The 22,203-nt window shown below is 37.8% G+C and overlaps 1 protein-coding gene across 1 annotated transcript in view; it reads right to left on the reverse strand.

Moving 5' to 3' along the window:
* Nucleotides 1-10,288: 10,288 nt before the first annotated feature.
* The window catches only part of GALNTL6 (polypeptide N-acetylgalactosaminyltransferase like 6), a 962,275-nt gene continuing 950,360 nt past the window's right edge, over nucleotides 10,289-22,203 (reverse strand). Inside the window, exon 15 of the mRNA XM_058192360.1 lies at nucleotides 10,289-10,459. Within this exon, the coding sequence (XP_058048343.1) occupies nucleotides 10,289-10,459 (171 nt within the window). The remainder of the gene's footprint in view (nucleotides 10,460-22,203) is intronic.

Raw genomic sequence — 22,203 nt, forward strand, 5'->3', positions numbered from 1 at the left:
CACATCAGTTTCCCCTTCACCTGGATGAAACTGTCTATCTAGACCCGTTCCAGTCCGGTTTCCGGCCCGGTTACAGCACGGAGACGGCTTTGGTCGCGTTGGTGGATGATCTCTGGAGGGCCAGGGATAGGGGTTGTTCCTCTGCCCTGGTCCTATTAGACCTCTCAGCGGCTTTTGATACCATCGACCATGGTATCCTGCTGCGCCGGTTGGAGGGATTGGGAGTGGGTGGTTCTCCTCCTATCTCTCCGATCGGTCGCAGACGGTGTTGACAGGGGGGCAGAGGTCGGCCCCGAGGCGCCTCACTTGTGGGGTGCCTCAGGGGTCGATTCTCTCGCCCCTTCTGTTCAACATCTATATGAAGCCGTTGGGTGAGATCATCAGTGGCTTCGGTGTGAGGTACCAGCTGTACGCTGATGACACCCAGCTGTACTTTTCCACACCGGGCCACCCCAATGAAGCTACGAAGTGCTGTCCCGGTGTTTGGAAGCCGTACGGGTCTGGATGGGGAGAAACAGGCTCAAGCTCAATCCCTCCAAGACAGAGTGGCTGTGGATGCCGGCATCCCGGTACAGTCAGCTGAGTCCACGGCTGACTGTTGGGGGCGAGTCATTGGCCCCGATGGAGAGGGTGTGCAACTTGGGCGTCCTCCTGGATGAACGGCTGTCTTTTGAAGATCATTTGACGGCCGTCTCCAGGAGAGCTTTTTACCAGGTTCGCCTGGTTCGCCAGTTGCGCCCCTTTCTAGACCGGGATGCCCTATGCACGGTCACTCACGCCCTCGTGACGTCTCATCTGGATTACTGCAATGCTCTCTACATGGGGCTCCCCTTGAGGGGCATCCGGAGGCTTCAGTTAGTTCAGAATGCGGCTGCGCGGGTGATAGAGGGAGCCCCTCGTGGCTCCCATGTGACACCTCTCCTGCGCAGACTGCACTGGCTGCCTGTGGCCTTCCGGGTGCGCTTCAAGGTTTTGGTAACCACCTTTAAAGCGCTCCATGGTATAGGGCCGGGCTATTTACGGGACCGCCTACTGCTACCAAATACCTCTCACCGACCCGTGCACTCTCACAGAGAGGGACTCCTCAGGGTGCCGTCAGCTAGGCAGTGCCGTCTGGCGACACCCAGGGGAAGGGCCTTCTCTGTGGGGGCTCCCACCCTCTGGAACGAACTCCCCCCAGGACTTCGTCAACTTCCGGACCTCCGAACCTTCCGCCGCGAGCTTAAAACACATCTATTTATTTGTGCAGGACTGGAGTAGATTTTAAATTTTATACTGGTTTTAATGGGTTTTATTATTTATATGGTTTTTTTAAAAAACTGGGCCATGTAGAATAAGCTTTTTAACTGTTATTTTATTCTGTATTTATATGTATTTTTATTTGCCTATGAACCGCCCTGAGTCCCTAGGGAGATAGGGCGGTATATAAATATGATAAATAAATAAATAAATAAATAAAATGTTAAAATGCCAAGAAACAAGTAGTTTTTTAATTATGAGCTGCGGTGGCACAGTGGTTAGAGTCCAGTACTGCAGGCTACTTCTGCTGATCACTGGCTGCCAGCAGTTTGGCAGATTGAATCTCACCAGGCTCAAGGTTGACTCAGGCTTCTATCCTTCCGAGGTGGGTAAAATGAGGATCCAGATTGTTGGGGGCAATATGTTCACTCTGTAAACTGCTTAGAGAGGGACTATTGCTATTGCTATAGCTATAGCTATAGCTACTTCTGAGTAATCTATTTTTATTGGGAATAGCTTTCAAAATCTATTTAAAAGAGTGATTAAGACTTTGTGTAGCAGAATCTCTTGTGCATCTAAGTAGATACGTATTTGTGTGAATGAATGTGAACTTAACTGATCAAGTTGGTTTGTTTAATAAAAATAATTTTGATTAAGTTTGTCTGCATTTAAATATTGAAAAAAATGGAAAGCTTCCACACATCCTTCTTATGCTGTGGTAAGGAACACCAACAGATTCAATTGTATAATCTAAAATTATAATTTAGTATCAATCTGAACGTGGCCACAAATTAAACCCAAGAATCCCTCTTTAACAGGGAGATTTTGTATCAGAAGAGTAACATATTTAGGCAGAAGATTGCAGATTTATATTTTTGGAATTGCAATGTCCACAATTCTCTGTCACTGTAACTTGTAATCACAAAGCATAAGGAGGGATCAGTTTGAGTACAAGTATGTTAGAGTAACTGGTACTAACTTTTTATTTTTTGTAGAAAAGACATCTGTATGATTTAATGAAAGAGCAACGTTGATGGGTCTTCTACAAGAGGTTGTATTAAGATCATTATTGGCTGTTTGATGCCTGAACAGAAGAAACCAGTTATGCAATTTTTCAAAAGGACTCTACACATGTGGGTATAACATCTATAGGAAATATAGGAGACATGGTGGTGCAGTGGTTAGAATGCTAAATCTTGCCCATTGCCATGAGTTCAATCCTGACCAACTCAAAGTTGATCCAGCCTTCCATCCTTCTGAGGTGAATAAAATGAGGACTCAGATTGTTGGAGGCAATATGCAAACATTACTTGTACCTTGTAAACCATCAAGAGAGTTCTGTAAAGTGCTATGGGGCAATATAGAAACCTAAATTATATTGCTATTTCTGTTGATAGAGAAAACTTTAAAAAGCAGCTTCAGATTTGTCCTGTCAGTAACATGAACACTTTGGAAAATTGGATTATGTTTTGGTTTGTTTGACATTTTTGCTAAATTTTCTTTGACCGCATTGCAATACAGAATAATTGGGTAACTGAAATAACAACAACAACAACAACAACAACAACAACAGAGTTGGAAGGGACCTTGTAGGCCTTCTAGTCCAACCCACTGCCCAGGCAGGAAACTCTACACTATCTCAGACAAATGGTTATCCAACATTTTCTTAAAAATTTCCAGTGTTGGAGCATTAACAACTTCTGCAGGCAAGTCGTTCCACTTATTAATTGTTCTAACTGTCAGGAAATTTCTCCTTAGTTCTAAGTTGCTTCTTTCCTTGATCAGTTTCCACCAGGGGTGAAATCTAAAAATTTTCCCTACCGGTTCTGTGGGTGTGGCTTAATTGGTGGGCGTGGCTTGGTGGTCAGATGACTGGGTGGGCGTGGCCAATAACAATAAATAATAAAAATAATAAATAAAGTATATAAAACAATAAGGGGTACCAAAAACCAACTTTCACACTTTACACACACACAATACAACACAACTGACTCACACACAATATAAAAGCAGCTGCACTTCACCCAAAATGGCCGCTGCAACAAGCAGAAACCCCACACTTTCACACTTTACACACACACAACACAGCTGACTCACACATAGACAGACAGACACACACAATGCCACCTACAGCTTTGTGAGATTTTGTGTGTTTGTGTAGTTAGAGTGAAACACTATAGAAACACACCAAATCTCAGAAAGCTGCACAAATATTTTATTTTATTATTTTATTTTATTTTTTTAGAACAGGGGTCTCCAACCTTAGTAACTTAGTTTGTGGACTTCAACTCCCAGAGTCCCTCATTCAGCAAAGCAGGAAGTCAAAGCAAGCTTTTTTTTTTCTTCAATAGCTGAAGAAAAAGCATGCCGTTGCCGAAAGGAGCAGTAATTATAGGTAAGCGAGGAGGGGGAATTGGTTGGGCATGGGTGGGGGCTCTTGTAAGTGGGGGCTGTTAAAACATTGAGTTTAAAAGCCTGTGAGGATCAGGAAACTCCTCTGGGATCGCCAGAGGAGGCTTTTAAAACCTCGGTTTTTTTTCTTTTTTTCTTTCCCTTCGGCTGAAGAGGTCTTTTAAAAAAAAACTTTTAAAGGGTTTTGATGATCTCTGCTCAGCCCCACGATCATCAGAGGGGTTTTTTATTTACTTTTAAAGGCATGTTTTGGCTGAAGAAAAACTTTTAAAAGTAAAAAAAAACCCTCTGCTGATGGTGCGGCTCAGCAGAGGCGGGGGGCAGCAGCCACCATTGCTACCGGATCGGCCAAGCCGGTCCGAACCGGGAACATTTCACCCCTGGTTTCCACCCATTGCTTCTTGTTCTACCCTCAGGTGCTTTGGAGAACAGCCCGACTCCCTCTTCTTTGTGGCAACCCGTGAGATATTGGAACACTGCTATCATGTCTCCCCTAGTCCTTCTTTTTATTAAACTAGACATACCCAGTTCCTGCAACCGTTCTTCATATGTTTTAGCCTCCAGTCCCCTAATCATCTTTGTTGCTCTTCTCTGCACTCTTTCTAGAGTCTCAGCATCTTTTTTACATCGCGGCGACCAAAACTGAATGCAGTATTCCAAGCATGGCCTTACCAAGGCATTATAAAGTGGCACTAACACTTCATGTGATCTTGATTCTATCCCTCTGTTTATGCAGCCCAGAACTGTGTTGGCTTTTTTAGCAGCTGCTGCACACTGCTGGCTCATATCTAAATGGTTGTCCACTTGGACTCCAAGATCCCTCTCACTGCTATTACAATCTGCTATTACAATCATTTTTTTTCCTGTAGCCCAGTTTGTCACTTAGCTACAGTTAGGAATTTGAAGTTTGGAGGGTTATTTTACTCACCAGAAAGTGAATAACGTAATATATTATGATGGGATATTTCAGCCTTACTGCTATTAAAAAAATTAATTGAAAACATCTCTCATTCTTTCTTAATAGATTGAGATTTTTGTAAAAATGCATTCTTTCCACAAAAGAATTTAGAATATACTGTACTTGCTCATCTGTATGGAAGCACCATTTCCAGATAAGTTCTTCTCGACTAGTCTTTGGCAGGAAAGTATAATGCCTAATAATTTACTTCTCTTCAAATGAAATTAAGATTATACACATAGAATATCTCAGTCTCCTTCCCCACCAGGAGTGAAATCTACTTACCTTCCTTACTGGTTCGGAAGTGCACACACCGCGCACATGCGCCACATGCGTACGCAGACCTTCTGTGGATGCTCAGAAGGTAAAAAACACATTACTTCCTGGTTAAAACCAGAAAGTAATGACACCTGGGTGGCTGGGCGGAGGTTTGGTCCACCATTGCTATCGGATCGCCAAACTACCAGCCACGATCGCTACTGGATCGCACGATCCGGGAGCATTTCACTCCTGTTCCCCACCCTCCCATATATGATGAAACTAATCAAAATAATAAGCTACTAGGAGCTGCTACCAAGCAATCTGAGTGTTACAGTACTTAGTTCTTACCTTGCTGGTTAAAAAGATCACCCTTTACTGTAGTCATTATGGGAGTTACTTATCTTTAAAACTGGGGCAAGATTAACTTGGATATTGAGATGAACAGATTTAAATTGACAGGAACAAGAATACAAGATAAAAAACCCCAAATACTTGTCTGGGTCCCCATCACCAAATTGACTACTAGCAATAAACAAAGATGTATTCTTTGTCCTTCTTACTTGGAGTCATTTGTTGCGTGTAAGACTGCCAATAAATATCACATCACTGCAATTGGTGTTTATTACAAGAGGTTTTTGTTACACCATATAAGACAGCTATTACACTTTTGTCATCTGACTGAACACACTGTTAAGCCTTAGCTTGTTAGAAGAATCAGTTACACTTTTATCTGTGCTTATTTTTTTTAAAAAAGAGGCTCATTTTGCTACTAAGAACAGTTAGTGTACTGTACAGATTTTAAAATAATTTTATGCACACAGAGCTGCACATGAATTACTTTTATTGTTCAAGCATCCAAGCTTGAAAAATTGTCTTAAAATATAATTAAACTCTTTAACATTAAGGAAACCAGTTTGGTACGAGATTATGGTCTAGCTCTTTATGTTTTTGACCCCTTCTTGGATGACTATTACAGTGATAGTACCTGGTTCCTATTCTAGGAGAAAGCTGTGATTTGGTCTCAGGTTCTGCAGCTTCTTTGCACTGGTGTTGTGTCTTCTCTTTCTCCCATATGTTCTTCCAGTAGTGTTCAGTTTTTACTGTTTGTGGCTCTGCTGTTACTGTGTTATTGCACTGCAATTAGGATGATTTTTTGGAGAACAGGGCATTAATTTACTTGGTCTCTGCTTCCCTAGTGTATCTCCCTTGTCTGGTAGCCACTGATGTGAGCCTTTGTTTAGCTGTTTATCAAGCTTCAGATGGAGTCAAGCCCCTGTGTTTTGTCAGAAGCCAATCTTATCCTTAATCCCCACCCTCTTTTCACCTGCTGACTAACTTCTGTCCCAGTTGCCTTAATATTAGTTCCAACCTCATTTTCTGAGGTCTGATGTTGGTGGCATGTACTGTTTTTGTTCTTGATATGTAGCCAAGAATTTCCAGTATTGCCAAAGTTATAGTGTATACCAGTTCATTCATTTGAGTTATGATGGTTTTAGGGATTTTTCATGAGGACTCTACTAACATCTTCTAGCATACTATCTGATGGCACTTCACCCTTGGTAACTGCTCTCAAGTGTTGACTGTAGCTACTTTTATCCCTCGATCAGCTGCTGTGTTCTGTAATTGAAAGATTGGCAATGATGTTCCAACTTCAGGTGCTTGCTGCCCACCCAGTTGTTTTTCAATGTCTTCTTCAGTCTGGAATGCAATGTGTAATTTGTGTATTTCAGATTGTGAGAGCAGCTTCCTCTTCATTAAACTGAAATATTATGTGACTAGCTGTTTTTGTGAGAGATGGTGCCCATAAGAAGGGGAGTTGGTACGATGGGCTTCAGTGAACCAGCAGTTTCCCAGAGGGACAGGCAAGACCCTGAGCTAGATAGGAAACAGAAGAAGAAAGTAAGGACAACTGCTTTATAGAATCTCACTGCTCAAATCTGTTAGGGTGAGTGCAATAAGGGTTTAATCTGGCAAAATTCTGTCTATTGTGTATAAGCAAATAAAAAACTGGTCTGATTTGCTCTTCATCCTTGGTTTTCACCTGAGCAAGTTTTATTTCTCAGCTACTATGGATATAGGTTGGGGTGAAATCTAAAAATTTTCCCTACCGGTTCTGTGGGCGTGGCTTAATTGGTGGCTGTGGCTGGGTGGTCAGTGACTGAATGGGCATGGTCAATAATAATAAATAATAAAAATAATAAAGTATACAAAACTTGGGAGGCCCTGGTCTACATTCTTTAAAAACAGACCCTGGTCTACCAATTGCCTTTTACTGACAGGTCCCGGTCTACCTTCTTTAAAAACAGACTCCGGTCTACCAATCGCCTTTTACTGACAGGCCCCAGTCTACCTTCTTTAAAAATAGAGGCACCGGTCTACTAGCTGCCTACAGCGCTGATCAGCTGTAGTGCAGCCCTTTGAAGTGCCGCGGCAGTCATTTAGCAGCCGTTTGCAGCTATATCACCACCGAGCGCTTCAGGGACAGAAAAGAAGAACAGTGAGGCGTGGGCAGTGGAGGGGGGCAGGGATTTTTGCTACCGGTTCTCCGAACTACCTGCCCACATCGCTACCGGATCGTGAGATCCGGTCCGAACCGGGAGCATTTCACCCCTGATATAGGTCTTATGTACATCCATAATTCCTTCTTATATTTCATATATCCTCTCTCATTAGTTTACTGTTGTAATAATATTCCATTGATCCAGGATTTTTTGTCTCGTGTGTGTATGGTTTATTCCAGTAGGCCACTTATCGGCAGATTGCCCTGGTTCCCATATATCTAGGGCGCACCTTGTTAATCCAGGCAATGTCCAAGTCAGTATGTTTTCTTATTCATGTTACTTTCATATCTGAAGTAGGTAGGTGAGCATTAGAGGGGCTTTGCCAAAAAACCTTACTGGTAAGGCAGGTACCAAATGATACTATCTATGTAACTCCCATTATAAATGCTATTCAAAAAAGAGATTAAATATCTCTCTAAAATACACCTAAATCCACTGCTGGAAAGATTGACAATATTTATCTTGCTTTTAAAAACTGCCATTCTCTTAAGGTCCTGCACAAAAATACAATATCATACCTATCTTCTAAGGTTTATGAAGCATATACCAGTCCTGTGGACAGTTAGATGCTTAATTTCACTGAATTCCATGAAATAAGAAGTCTCTTAGAAGAAAATTTGCTGCCTAAGTTAAACACCCCTTTTGAAATAAACCTACTCACAAAAAATACGAGCATGTCCTATTTTTGTTATATAATATCAAGTTGGGCAACCCAACTTGATATAATGTAGGGTTGAAGAGGCACCCACAACTAGTTTTTGGGATATCCAGATTTGAAATTTATATATATCAATCTCTACAATTTAAAAATTCCTAGATTTATATCTATGATCTCTTAAAAATATTATCCACATTCTTGGTTCCTTTTAATTTCTGTTCTCAGTTACAATGAAATGAAATGTACATTTTACTATCCTTCTTTCAAGGAAAAATTTTTTAAAATTATTTTTCTCACATGAGCCATATGAGGTTTCCAAAAATTAACCTTCAAATCAAAGGGCTATTAAAATAATAACTTTCATTTTTTGTGGCAAAAGCTAAAAGTACTCTGTGGTCTCTTCCCATAATCCTAAAAGCTTTATCCTAAAACTTTCTACTATTGACCTCACCCCATTCCTAAGAGGACCATAAGGGGCGTGCATAAGCGCACAAATGTGCCTACCGTTCCTGTCCTATTGTTTTTCTTTTCTTCTTCCTATATATATATATATGCTTATACCTCCTAATATTTACTCATATATATGTTTATATACTATATAACCTTTCTGTATGATACTTACATATATTGTTGTGACATAAATAAATAAATAAAAAATAAATTAAAAAATACGTTTAAGCTATGGTATTATTTTTACAGTATTTTACAATACTATACAACAGTACATTTTACAATACAGTATTGTTTTTAGTTCTATCTTTTCGTTTTCCTTTGAACTATGAGGCAGATTTAGTAGTATCTTTATTCTGCTATGACCACAGTTTTGCCTTAATATTTGTGTCCCCATAGCTAGGCACATATTCAAAGAGAATGCCTTTATAATCATGCTTAAGAATAAAGCCACATGGTATAAGCATTTACTAATGTTTCAGATGGCAGATTTCAATGCTCACTCATACTTGCAGGCAACATGGATTTAAACAAAAACTTAAAGGGGAGTGCAATCCATCAAGAGGTACACCATATGATTCCTGTAATGGGGTACTTCAATGGACTTCTTTATTTTATTTATCAAATTTATATTATCACTCATCTAACACATGTGCCTCTAGGAATCCCAATTCTTATAAAGGACTAAATGTATCACTTTGGATAATAGTTATTTCTACAACTCTATTAACTGGATTAATATTGGTAAAACAGCATCTCTTAGCTTTAGGCGATATAGCTTTTCTTGACAGACTCATGATGCATTTTCTATCAATTTAAAATTAGTTATAAGAATTTTCTTAATAGATGATATACACAGAATGAAGATTCTCAAAAGAGAAATCCTTTCTGAAAAATTTGCAACATGCAGCTGATGAAAAATGAGTTCTCTGTATCCTTTTTGGTTTATTTTATAAATGATAGCTTAGATAATGTATGTATGACTTCAGGTGATTGTTCAGTAACACCTTTTAAAATGATGGAAATTTTATTTAATTGCTTTGATGGAAATTATTATTTGTTGAACTGCAAGAGAAAAATGAGATCTCAAAACTTTAACAATCGTTTTCATGCTTCATTCAAAAATGCAACCCAAAAATTACTTTTTAAAAAAACCCATTCCCTATTCAAAACTGAAAAGAAACATAACAAGGAGGCTGTCAATATTCTCTGCCGCAAGCCTTTATTTAGATAACCTCTTGACTCAAGACGTTTGCTGAGGGAATGAAATGGCATTAGACATCTCCTTCACCATTCTGGCAACATTTCATACATGTTGCTAGTTCAATGCCCATTCAAACATCCCCCATAGCAGTCATGCACTCCATTAGTTACCCATAAACAACAACTACTAATTGTACCTACTCACTATAGCAGGGTTTGACCTGAGAAACTCTAAAACTCTTGCTTAACTTTATTAACACTGAGCATTTGAGTCATTTCATTATTTTAAATAAAGTTCTCCCTTGACCAGCAAGGGAATTGTCAGCAGAGTTTAAGCCTCAGCAGCAGCTGGTACTGTTCTTAGCCAAGTTCTTCAGATATTGTCCATCTGCATTGATATGTGGCTGGCTTCTGCCCTGGCATTTGCTTAATCTTCAGAACAGATTTCCTGGCTCTAGGAAAACTTAATTTCTGATTCCTCTAATCCAGATGCTGGCCAAAATGCTGTTTTCAATCTATACAGAACAATTTGTTTTCTGTTCCTTGTTAAGAGCTGGTTTCTTTGCTAATAATTTTTTCTATAACAGTCATATTAATATGCTCAAAAATCCACTGTTGAGTTTCAGATAAAGGATCACATCTATTCATGAAAATCTTCTTTTCTGCTGGATTGCAATCAATGCAGCTGCCACTCACAGTATGGAATAAAGTTTTGTCCTGTGGGAATAAAATAAAAACAATGAACAATTAAGTCCCAGATGATTAAAAATGGACATATTTTTCAGAACATATTTGAAACATCTAAGTCTGGTTTCTTTGAGATTTATGTAGCAATTCTACAGTCTAATTTAATACTGGAAAATATTTCCCCAAATTACTTTCAATGAATTATATGTTGTTATCTACAGCAGAGTTTCTCAACCTTTGCAATCTTTGTATGTATGAACCTCAACTCATAGAATGGTATTCTGAGAGATGAAGTCAAGTTTAAGAAATATTGGTCTAGAATGGAATGGAAAGAATATAACAGGACAGGACAAAACAGAACAGAACAATTTTGTTTTTACATATGACTTTCAGCAGATGGCAGACCTTAGCTGATTTTAGCAGATCCAGAAAGTTAAAGGGATCCAGCTTCATTAATGTCGGAGAAATTTAGTGCTGTACGCTACACTGGAAAGAAACCCATCCCAAAAGAAAATAAATGACAAGCTGCTTTTCTCTCTTATGCCAAGATAATTGCTTCTCCTCATCCTCTGTCTGTCTGTCCGTCCGTCCGTCCATCCATCCATCCATCTTCTATTTCTGCATGCAGTGATCAAAATACAAGCAATGAGTGAAATAGGAAAGACTGTCCAATATTTATAGAGATAATTTCCATTTTCAAGGATTTTATTTTTTATTTTTATTTTTATTTTGTCATAACAGTATATATAAGCATTAACATGAAATAACTATATAATAGATAAGCATATATATGAGCATAAGTATGTAATAACTATATTAATTGGATATAATTAATATATCAATCAAACTGCCCAAGGAGCTGCTGATCCAATTCTACAGAGGAATTATTGAGTCTGTCATTTGCACCTCTATAACTGTCTGGTTTGGTTCTGCAACCCAACAAGAAAAACACAGACTTCAGAGGATAATTAGAACTGCAGAAAAAATAATTGCTACCAACTTGCCTTCCATTGAGGACCTGTATACTGCACGAATCAAGAAGAGGGCCGTGAAAATATTTGCAGATCCCTCGCATCCTGGACATAAACTGTTTCAACTCCTACCCTCAAAACGACGCTATAGAGCACTGCACACCAGAACAACTAGACACAAGAACAGTTTTTTCCCCGAAGGCCATCACTCTGCTAAACAAATAATTCCCTCAACACTGTCAGACTATTTACTGAATCTGCACTACTATTAATTGTTTCATAGTTCCCATCACCAATCTCTTTCCACTTATGACTGTATGACTATAACTTGTTGCTGGCAATCCTTATGATTTATATTGATATATTGATCATCAATTGTGTTGTAAATGTTGTACCTTGATGAACGTATCTTTTCTTTTATGTACACTGAGAGCATATGCACCAAGACAAATTCCTTGTGTGTCCAATCACACTTGGCCAATAAAATTCTATTCTATTCTATTCTATTCTATTCTAATGAAGAGGAATAATAGGACAGGGAACGGTAGGCACGTTTGTGCTCTTATGCACGCCCCTTATAGACCTCTTAGGAATTGGGTGAGGTCAATAGTAGATAGTTTTTGGTTAAAGATTTTGGGATTTTGAGAAGAGACCACAGAGTCAGGTAATGTGTTCCAAGCATTAATAACTCTGTTACAGAAGTCATATTTTCTGCAATCAAGATTGAAGCGGTTAACATTAAGTTTAAATCTATTGTTTGCTCTTATATTGTTGTGATTGAAACTGAAGAAGTTTTCAACAAGAAGAACATTGCAATAGATGATTCTGTGAGTTAAACACAGGTCCTGTCAAAGGTGGCGGAGTTCTAAATTTTCTAAACCCAGGATTTCAAGTCTGGTGCCATAAGGTATTTTGTTGTATTTGGAGGAGTAGAGAATTCTTCTTGTAAAATATTTCTGGACACGTTCAATTGTGTTGATATCAGAAATGTGGTATGGGTTCCAAACAGGCGAGCTGTATTCAAGAACTGATCTAGCAAATGTTTTATATGCTCTGGTTAGTAGTGTAGTATTTTTGGAAAAGAAGCTACGTAAGATTAAGTTTACAACTCTTAGAGTCTTTTTTGTGATGTAGTTGCAGTGGACTTTGGCACTTAGATCATTTGATATTAAAACTCCAAGGTCTTTAACAGGGTGGGGATCATCTGTAAGGTAATGTCCATCAAGCTTGTGTTTAGTGTTTTGATTCTTTTTTCCAATATGTAAGACTGAGCATTTGCTGGTTGAGATTTGGAGTTGCCAAGTTTTAGACCATTTGGATACAAAGTCAAGGTCTTTTTGAAGGGTAGTTGTGTTGCTGTTGGTGTTAAATAGTTTGACATCGTCAGCAAAGAGAACACAATTACTTGTGATATGGTCGCAGAGATCATTGATATATAATATAAGAGCGTTGGTCCAAGAACGTTGCCTTGGGGAACATCACTTTTGACAGGAACAGGATTTGATAGAGCATTAACAATTTTGACCATTTGTTGTCTGTTTGATAGGAAAGCAGATATCCAATTGTGGAGGGGTCCTGAAATACCATAGGATTTTAGTTTTAGGAGAAGTTTATCATGTGCTACTGAGTCAAAAGCTTTACAGAAGTCTATGTAGATTGCATCAATTGCTTTGCCTTGATCAAGATTTGTACTCCATATGTTTTTGCAGTGAAGAAGTTGTAAGTTACATGATAATTTTCTTCTGAAACCAAATTGTTTATTAGAGAGTAGGTTATTTGTTTCTAGGTGAAGGGTAATGGATTGGTTGATGATTGAGTCCATTACTTAGCAGGTGACGCAGCATACAGAGATTGGTCTGTAATTTTCAACTAGGCTGGGGTCTCCTTTTTTGAAGACAGGGATGACTGTGGCTAGTGACCAAAGTTTAGGAAGGAAACTGATCATGAAAGCTTTTTCAAAGATTATGCTTAGGGGTTCTGCTATATTAGTGGAAAGATTTTTTAAGAAGTATGCACATAGACCATCAGGCCCAATAGATAGAGATGGTTTCATTTTGTGAAGAGCTTTTTCAACATTATCTTCTGTGAAGTTTATATGTGTTAGTTCGTTGTACTCATTGTTGTACTCATTGTTGGTACGATTGGGGAAAGTCGGGTAAGAGCCATTACTGTTAACAAAGACTGAGAAAGAATGTGTTAAAGAGGTTTGCTTTAACTGTTTCATCATTACATTCTTTACCGTTAGAATTTTTTAGTGGTGGGATGGATCTTGAGTCTTTAAGTTTATTATTCACAAAATTATAAAAAGCATGATTGGTATTTGTGCGTAGAAGGTCTTCTTCTTGCTTGGTGTGGTAATTAGTACATTCAGTTTTTATTTGGTTACATATATTTCTGTAGCGGTTTTTGAAATTTGCTACATAGCCCTTTTTGTTTCTTCTCCAGAGAGATTTTTTTTTGAATTGAAGCTTTTTTATTGATATGGTAATTTGGTTTTTCTGGTTTTGGTGGTGGTTTGTGGTACGTATAGTTTAATGACTCTATTGACTTCAAGTAGGAAAACTTTATAGTGGTCTTCAGCAGTGATACAAGTTGAGAACAGATTTTGCCAGTCAAGAAATGAGAGGTCGTTGTTTATGAAGTCATAGTTGGCTTTTTTTGAAATTGTAGTTTGGAATACTGTTATTATGATGATTTTTGTAAGGGCATATATTGAGAGAAAAGTCTATCATGCTGTGGTCGCTGTTGGAAAAGGGTTCTTTTACTTGTAGTCCATAAATTGAGTTTGTGTTGTTGCAGAAGATGAGGTCAAGGCAGTTGTTGAGTCTTGCATTGTTAGTTACTAGCTGTTCAAGACTGTTTGTAACAGCGCTGTATATTTATAGTATGGATCGGTTCTTGATATCGGTTAATATCAAGCCGACACACTTAAACATTCTGCCCTGTTTTGTTTTGTTTTGTACTTCTATCTTGTAGTAAATGACTTGCCAAAACCACCATGGTAGTGGGAGTTTAGTAGTAAAGCATTGCCTTTATATGACAAAGACCTCCTGTCCATGTTGATGAGCATAGTGACTGAATTCTGCATTCATTATAATATCCACTGCAGGAATTGCTATAGCATGAACCCTGACTATAATGTTAAATCAAACTAGGTAACTCACAGACTGTATTTAGGTGACAATCCTGAAATCTAATGGGATTGGCAAAGTAATACTGTAGTTAACTTTCCTTTTGTTGCAGTTCTGTTCCTGATAATCTGACTGATTTCATGGAGAATGGCTGCCAATCAATGTGGAAAATACATAATAAGTAAATGAACAAACAAACTGAGTTTGGTTTTTATTAATGCCATTCCCAATTCCACATGAGATTCAAGGGCTAAATTGTAAAATTAGAACCAAATTGGTAACCGATGTGATGAGTAAATATTTTAATGAGTTATAGCCTTAAAGACACTGTACTCAAAAAGGAAAAGTTATCTGTATTGTAGTGACATGGAGCAGCTCTCAGAAGACAGATACTCACCCCCTACAATATAATGACATTCAGTTGGGTCCCTTGTTTTAAACTGTTCTTACCCACATTTCTCCAAAGCCAACTCAATATTTTCTAATCCTAACTGCTGATGTATTGCCAAAATGGTACGGCAGCTTCATTTTGAAAAGTCAAATCTAATTTTGATTTGACTGTTTCTGTATAGCATTGTTTTTTGTTATAACACCTTTTTTTTGACAATGTATGTATCACTATTGTTTGGTATATTTCTTTTTTTTTGTTATTAATTAAACAGAAGAAAATTAAATAAATAAAGATTTTACTGCATAGGTAGTCCTTGACTTACAACCATTTGTTTAACAATTGTTGAAAGTCACACTGGCAGTGAAAAAAGTAACTTAGGACCAGTCCTCACACTTATGACCATCATAGCATCCACATGGTCCTCACACTTATGACCATCATAGCATCCACTAGATTTCTGATACATGTAAAAGCTGATTATTTTCTATAAAGTTGAATATAGCTTAGGTCCTAAGTTCTTATGAGATTTATTTTTCAGAGAAAGGTAAAGGTTTCCCCTATTAAGTTGTGTCTGTCTTTAGGGGACAGTCCACATCTCTGTATCTTAGCTGAGGGAGCCAGCATTGTCCAAAGTCATTTCCATGGTCATGTGTCTGGCATGACTATATTCCGAGGTGCACAGAATGCTGTTACCTTCCCACTGAAGTGACATCTATTTATCTACTTCATGCTTTCGAACTGCTAGGTAGGCAGGAGCTGGGGCATTTTATTTATTTATTTAATTTGTCAAATATGTATTAGATAACAGTATAAGTATAAACATGGACATGAACAAGGAATGAGTATAAGTAAATGGGGACAGTAGAACAGGGACAAGAGGCAGGAGCTCACCCAATTGTCTCAAACCGCTGAGCCACCACAGTTATTCTCTTTATCCTTATCCTCAGATAGAATCTTCCTATCCCCTGCCTTCTAATGGGAAGGATTTTTGATGATTTGCTCTCTCCAGATAGATTGTGGGTAGGACATGGAGGATGGGGAAAGGTGGCAATCCAGAGATCTCCTAGCATTGTTAACACTGAAATTAACAATCTCTGATGTTAACTATCTCTCTCTAATGACATTCCAGACGTAGCTGAAAATCCTTCTATTTCATTAAGTCTTTTGAGGATAATATAGTGGTGTAGGCTTTTACAGATTGTACCTGTTAGAAAGCATTGGGCTTCAGGGTTTAGTGACCATGGTCTACACATAAGATTTTATGATGTTACACTAGCAACTGTGATTGGCATCTTCAGAGACAAAGTATTTAGGAAATTATTGTCTAGACCATAGTCACTAAACCTTGAAGCCCAAAACTGTCCTTTTAAGGATAAGATGAAGGAATGGTAGCTGCTCTTTTAAATCTGTTATATATGATTTTCAGTTATTAGATGATCATGTAACTCTATATTTTATAGTGATTTTATTCTTAGATTTTATTGTGGCATCATTATTGTGAGCCATCCAGACTCTATTGAAGATTACAAGTCTCTTTCTCTCTTATAGATTATTACTCTTCTACTGAGTAACACTGAGTATTACAATAGCCAAATCGAAATATCACCCTCTTTATTTATTCTGGATGTTCTAGATATTTGAAAATTATTTTGTTTTATTTCTGCTGGTTAATGGCCACAATAATTTGAATTTGAATCCAAATATCACAATGATACATGATACATGCATATTGTAGGGATATCTCCCAAGCAGAGAAATGTAGTCAGCAATAGTTTTTTTTTACTGGAGAGACAGTATTATTTTTTACATAAAAATATAGCAGATGCCAATGTGGATAGAACTCAAGAAACCCCTAAATATAGAGCATTAATTTCAATTGGACTTAAGTATGATTAAGTTTTCATAAAAAGCCAAGCAAGACATCTGTCACATATTTATAAATCTGTTTTTTCTATAATATGTTCCTAGGCATAGTGTAAAGACTGCCTGGCTGGTTTGTATTTATTACTGTACTATATCATATATGAGATAGAGACACTAAAGAAACTATCAGTCTAGGTTTAGCAAAGGTATCATATGCCTCAAGGTAGCTCAGTTTTGATAATATTTTTGTTATATAAAGTCACCTGAAAAATGAAAATGAAGTTTCTGCCAGAAAAAGAAATTGTAAAATAAGGTCCATGAAAAACAGGCAAGCTTCTTTATTAAAAAAAACTCCACTCCAGTCTATTGATCTCTTTAGACTTAAAAATAACCATTTAATACAGAAAACTGGCACATTCCAGAAAATGCTTTACATCACATAATGAAGCCATCAGCATTGGCTTCTTTCTCTTGGCGCAGATAGTCAGTTGTGATCAGGGTTTTTTTATTTCCTATTTTTAAAAAAGTATATTGTATATAAGGAAAGCATCTTGCACATTTACCCAAATGATCTGTATTCCTGAGGATCAAAATGCAACTATAATGCACTCCTGAGAAATTAAGATGATAAAGATCTGGAAAGAAAAACTTAGAAAGAACATTTGGAGATAAGTTGGGTATGTTTAACTTGGAGAAGAAAACACTGCTGAGAATTGCGATAGCAATCTTTGGACAACTCATGTGGAAATGGGGCTGAATTGTTCAGAGGTGTTCCAAAAGACAGGACAAAAAGGAATGGGTTTAAATTTGATTGAATAACAGGAAAAAATTGCTGACAATAAGACTTATTCAAAGCTGGAACAGAGTGCCTTGGAAAATGGCAGACTTTCTTTGTCAGACGTATTTGGTCTTTGGAAGACAAAAAATGAAATAAATGAATGGATGAATAAACAAAATCCCTAAGGTATATATAATGCACAAATTAATGACATTTGACTTCTAAATGACAGTATCTTCAGTTTCCTGCACATTTAAACCTGGGTCTATGGAATGGACTCAATATATCACTTTCTCATAACTGTATGCTGCTGGATTTGGCATGTGTGTGTAATCTGTAACTGTCTATTGCCAAACTTCACCAGCTCATATTTCAGCCCAATCAAAGACTTACTATCCAGCCAACCTCAGTATTCTGCTTGTAACAAGGGATAATGATGGCTTACCTTAAAGGGATGCTTGTGTGCATTACCCAAAATTCTATAGATATTCAAAAGGTTCTGTCTAAAAGAAATGATTATCTTCCAGAAATAATATGTTTAATTTTCAGAAAAATATAATCCCTACTAGAAACAAATAAGAAATATTAGCAGTATGAAAAACCAGGGAAAAGTTTTAATAATAATCTGAGAAGTGCTGAGACAATTAATCAAATACTGTCATTGATTTAGCATTATTGTTTTCAATGGTTGTGGCTCCTTACCAAGACAATTTATAGCTATTTATAAGTGTTTGTCTATTGGTGTGAACTGACAGGATGCACTACTATTGGATTAGCACTATGTGTTTTCAAACATTTCATTTTTATCAGGTTTAAGGAATTCCTCAGTCAGAAACATAGATTTTTGGCTTGAAAGAAGAAACTTTGTGCTTTAGCACAACCCTACATAATAAAAGTAAATCACGACAGTTTTTTTCCATTGCTTGCTGGCATACACTACATGGTACTCATTTCACTGGTATCTACTGAGTTTCAAATTAAAAATACAATGGGCTCAAATCAAAGGAAAACACTTTGATATGTGTTCTCTTTCACAGTCACACCTGGAGCATTAGATACTAATAAAGACTTCCATGTCATCAAGTTTTTTTCCCCAGCTTGAGAAAGCAAGAAAGAAATTGGCTGTGTTTCTGAACAAGAAACTTCAATTACAGTATGACGTAGATTCTTCTCTGACATAAACGGAGCTTTTGCACCCAACTTCAAAGAAATAGGACAAGCTTGCACAATTTGAATATCCAGCATGTTTCTTTTAGTTGCCTTACAGATAGCATCTCAGCTTAGATGAGAAATCAGTTCACCTATGAAAACTGATCTTCTTTGATTACAGCATAAACAGTAAACAGGCTGAATAACTAAACACACATAATGTCACTAGACTTCCCATCACAAAATTTTAACAAGGCTATATTTTCAGATAAAAACCTCAAGACAAAATTTCAGATAATATGAACTTGGAAAAGCCTGCCATCTGCTGTTTCTTTCCTTCCTGGAATATATCCCGTCCCTTCACTAATTATAAATTCCATATGCCTCTTCTCCAGTGACTTGATCCGTACTCTCAAATTATTTATTCTGCTTTCTCCATCCAAAAGAATAATATATTTTTAAAAATCGTATTGCCATGGCTTAGAAGAATCTTGTAATTTCTAATACCATGAATTCTTGAGTATTCTATTCAAAAATATTCTATCACAATATTATAATAAATGATACTGAAGATATAAGATTATAATTGTGAGGCACCTCCATTTTGATTATCATTAAGAGTTAGAATATTGATGCATAAAGGATTTGTACAACAGAGTCCTTTTCCAGAGCAAATAATTTAAACCATTATCCAACTTCTACTGGTAATAAGAAAAAAGAAGAGAGTATACTGTGTAACAACCCAGGGGAATGAATGCGTTTGTGCCTCATACTCATACAAGAAATATGGAGAAGAATTAAAATCATATGGTGCCTGAAGAATCTATTAAGTTTGACAATACTTCATGTTTAGGAGTAGGGCTAAACCACACCTATATTGTGTAATTTTTATATTGTGCCATCGCTCCATGGATCTGGAGTATATGACTCTTAAATGTAGACCCATATATCTTCCATGGGAGTTCAGTGTAGTTTTGATTATTATGGTCTATCCCACCTGCCCCTTCATAGATTACTGCCTTGTCGTGGCGAAGGGGCTTGCTATGAAGCTATGAGCTATGCTGTGCAGGGACACCCAAGACGTACAGTTCATAGCAGAGTTCTGACAAAACGTGAGCACTGGAAAAGGAAATGGCAACCCACTCCAGTATCTTTGCCATGAAAACCCCATGGGCAGTACAAAAAGGAAAAAAGATATGACGCCAGAAGGTGAGCCCCTCAGGTCGGAAGGTGTCCAGAATGCTACTGGAAAGAGCAGAGGGCTAGTACTAGTAGAACCAGAAAGAATGAAGCGACTGGGCCAAAGTTGAAAGGACGCTCAGCTGTGGATGTATCTGATGGTGAAAGGAAAGTCCGATGCTGTAAAGCTTTTTTCTCCATAGGAACCTGGAATGTAAGATCCATGAATCAAGGTAAGCTGGACGTGGTCAAACAAGAGAGGACAAGACTGAACATCGACATCTTAGAAATCAGTGAACTAAAATGGACAGGAATGGGTGAATTTAATTCAGATGACCATCAGGTATACTACTGTGGGTAAGAATCCTTTAGAAGAAATGGAGTAGCCTTTATAATCAATAAAAGAGTAGGAAAAGCAATACTGGGATACAATCCCCAAAATGACAGAATGATCTCAGTTCGAATCCAAGGCAAATCGTTCAATATCACAGTAGTCCAAGTCTATGCCCCAACCACTGGTGCTGAAGGGGATGAAATTGACTGTTTCTAGGAAACCCTACAGCACTTTATAGAATTAACACCAAAAAATGATGTCCTTTTATTTTGTAACAATTATTATTACTATTTTATTTATTTTGTCACAACAGTATATATAAGCATAAGCATGAAATAACTATACAATATATAAGCATATATATAAGCATAAGTATGTAATAATTACATTAATTGGATATAATGAAAGGAAACAATAGGACAGGACTGGTAGGCACGCTTGTGCTCTTATGCACGCCCCCCACTCTTAGGAATGGGGTGAGGTCAATAGTAGACAGTTTTTGGTTAAAGCTTTGGGGATTTTGGGAAGAGACCACAGAGTCAGATAGTGTATTCCAAGTATTAACAACTCTGTTACTGAAGTCATATTTTCTGCAATCAAGATTGGAGCAGTTAACATTAAGCTTAAATCTATTGTGTGCTTGTGTATTGTTGCAATTGAAGCTGAAGTAGTCTTCAACAGGAAGGACATTGTAATAGATGATTCTATGAGTTAAACTCAGGTCATGTCGAAGGCGGCGGAGTTCTAAATTTTCTAAACCCAGGATTTTAAGTCTGGTGGCATAAGGTATTTTGTTGTATTCAGAAGAGTGGAGAACTCTTCTTGTAAAATATTTCTGGACATGTTCTATTGTATTGATGTCTGAAATGTGGTATGGGTTCCAGACAGGCAAGTTGTATTCAAGAATTGGTCTAGCAAATGTTTTATATGCTCTGGTTAGTAGTGTAACGTTTCTGGAGAAGAAGCTATGCAAGATTAGGTTTACAACTCTTAAGGCCTTTTTGTGATGTAGTTGCAGTGGGCTTTGGCACTTAGATTATTTGATATGAAAACTCCAAGGTCTTTAACAGGGTGGGGGTCATCTTTAAGGTAATATCCATCGAGCTTTAGTGTTTAGATTCTTTTTTCCAGTATGTAAGATATAAGATTCTTTTTTCCAATGTGTAAGATGGGGACTGCAGCCAAGAAATTAAATGATGCTTGCTCCTGGAGAGGAAAGCTATGGCAAATCTAGAAAGTGTACTAAAAGCAGAGACATCACCCTGCCAACAAAAGTGTGTATAGTCAAGGCTATGGTTTTCCCAGTTGCAATATATGGCTGTGAAAGTTGGACCATAAGAAAGGCTGAGCGCCAAAGAATTGAGGCCTTTGAACTCTGGTGCTAGAGAAGACTCCTGCGAGTTCCTTGGGCTGCAAGGCGAACAAACCGGTCAGTCCTAGAGGAGATCCGATGGCCAGATCCTGAAGATGAAACTGAAATACATTGGCCACCTAATGAGAAGGAAGGACTCACTGGAAAAGAGCCTAATGTTGGGCAAGATTGAGGGCAAAAGAAGAAGGGGACAACAGAGAATGAGGTGGCTGGATGGAATCACTGAAGCAGTAGGCATGATCTTAAATGGACTCCAGAGGATGGTAGAGGATAGGAAGGGCTGGAGGAATGTTGTCCGTGGGGTCGCGATGGGTCAGACACGACTTCGCAACTAACAACAACAACATATCCCACCTGATGCCAATACTGCCATAGCTTTGGGATTCTTGTACAACATTGTTAGTAATCAGCAGAATAGTAAGTATTCTGATGCTGTGCATATTATAGCAGGGGACTTTAATCAGGCTGATTTAAAAGCTCCCTAAATTCTATCAGCATGTTATGTAGAGTGTGCAAGTATAGAGGAGCAAACATACTGGACAAAGTATATACCAACATTAAACATATCTATAAGGTTATACAATTATCACATTTGGGACAATTATT

The sequence above is a fragment of the Ahaetulla prasina genome, chromosome 8, assembly GCF_028640845.1.
Source record: "Ahaetulla prasina isolate Xishuangbanna chromosome 8, ASM2864084v1, whole genome shotgun sequence".
Taxonomy (NCBI): Eukaryota; Metazoa; Chordata; class Lepidosauria; order Squamata; family Colubridae; genus Ahaetulla; species Ahaetulla prasina.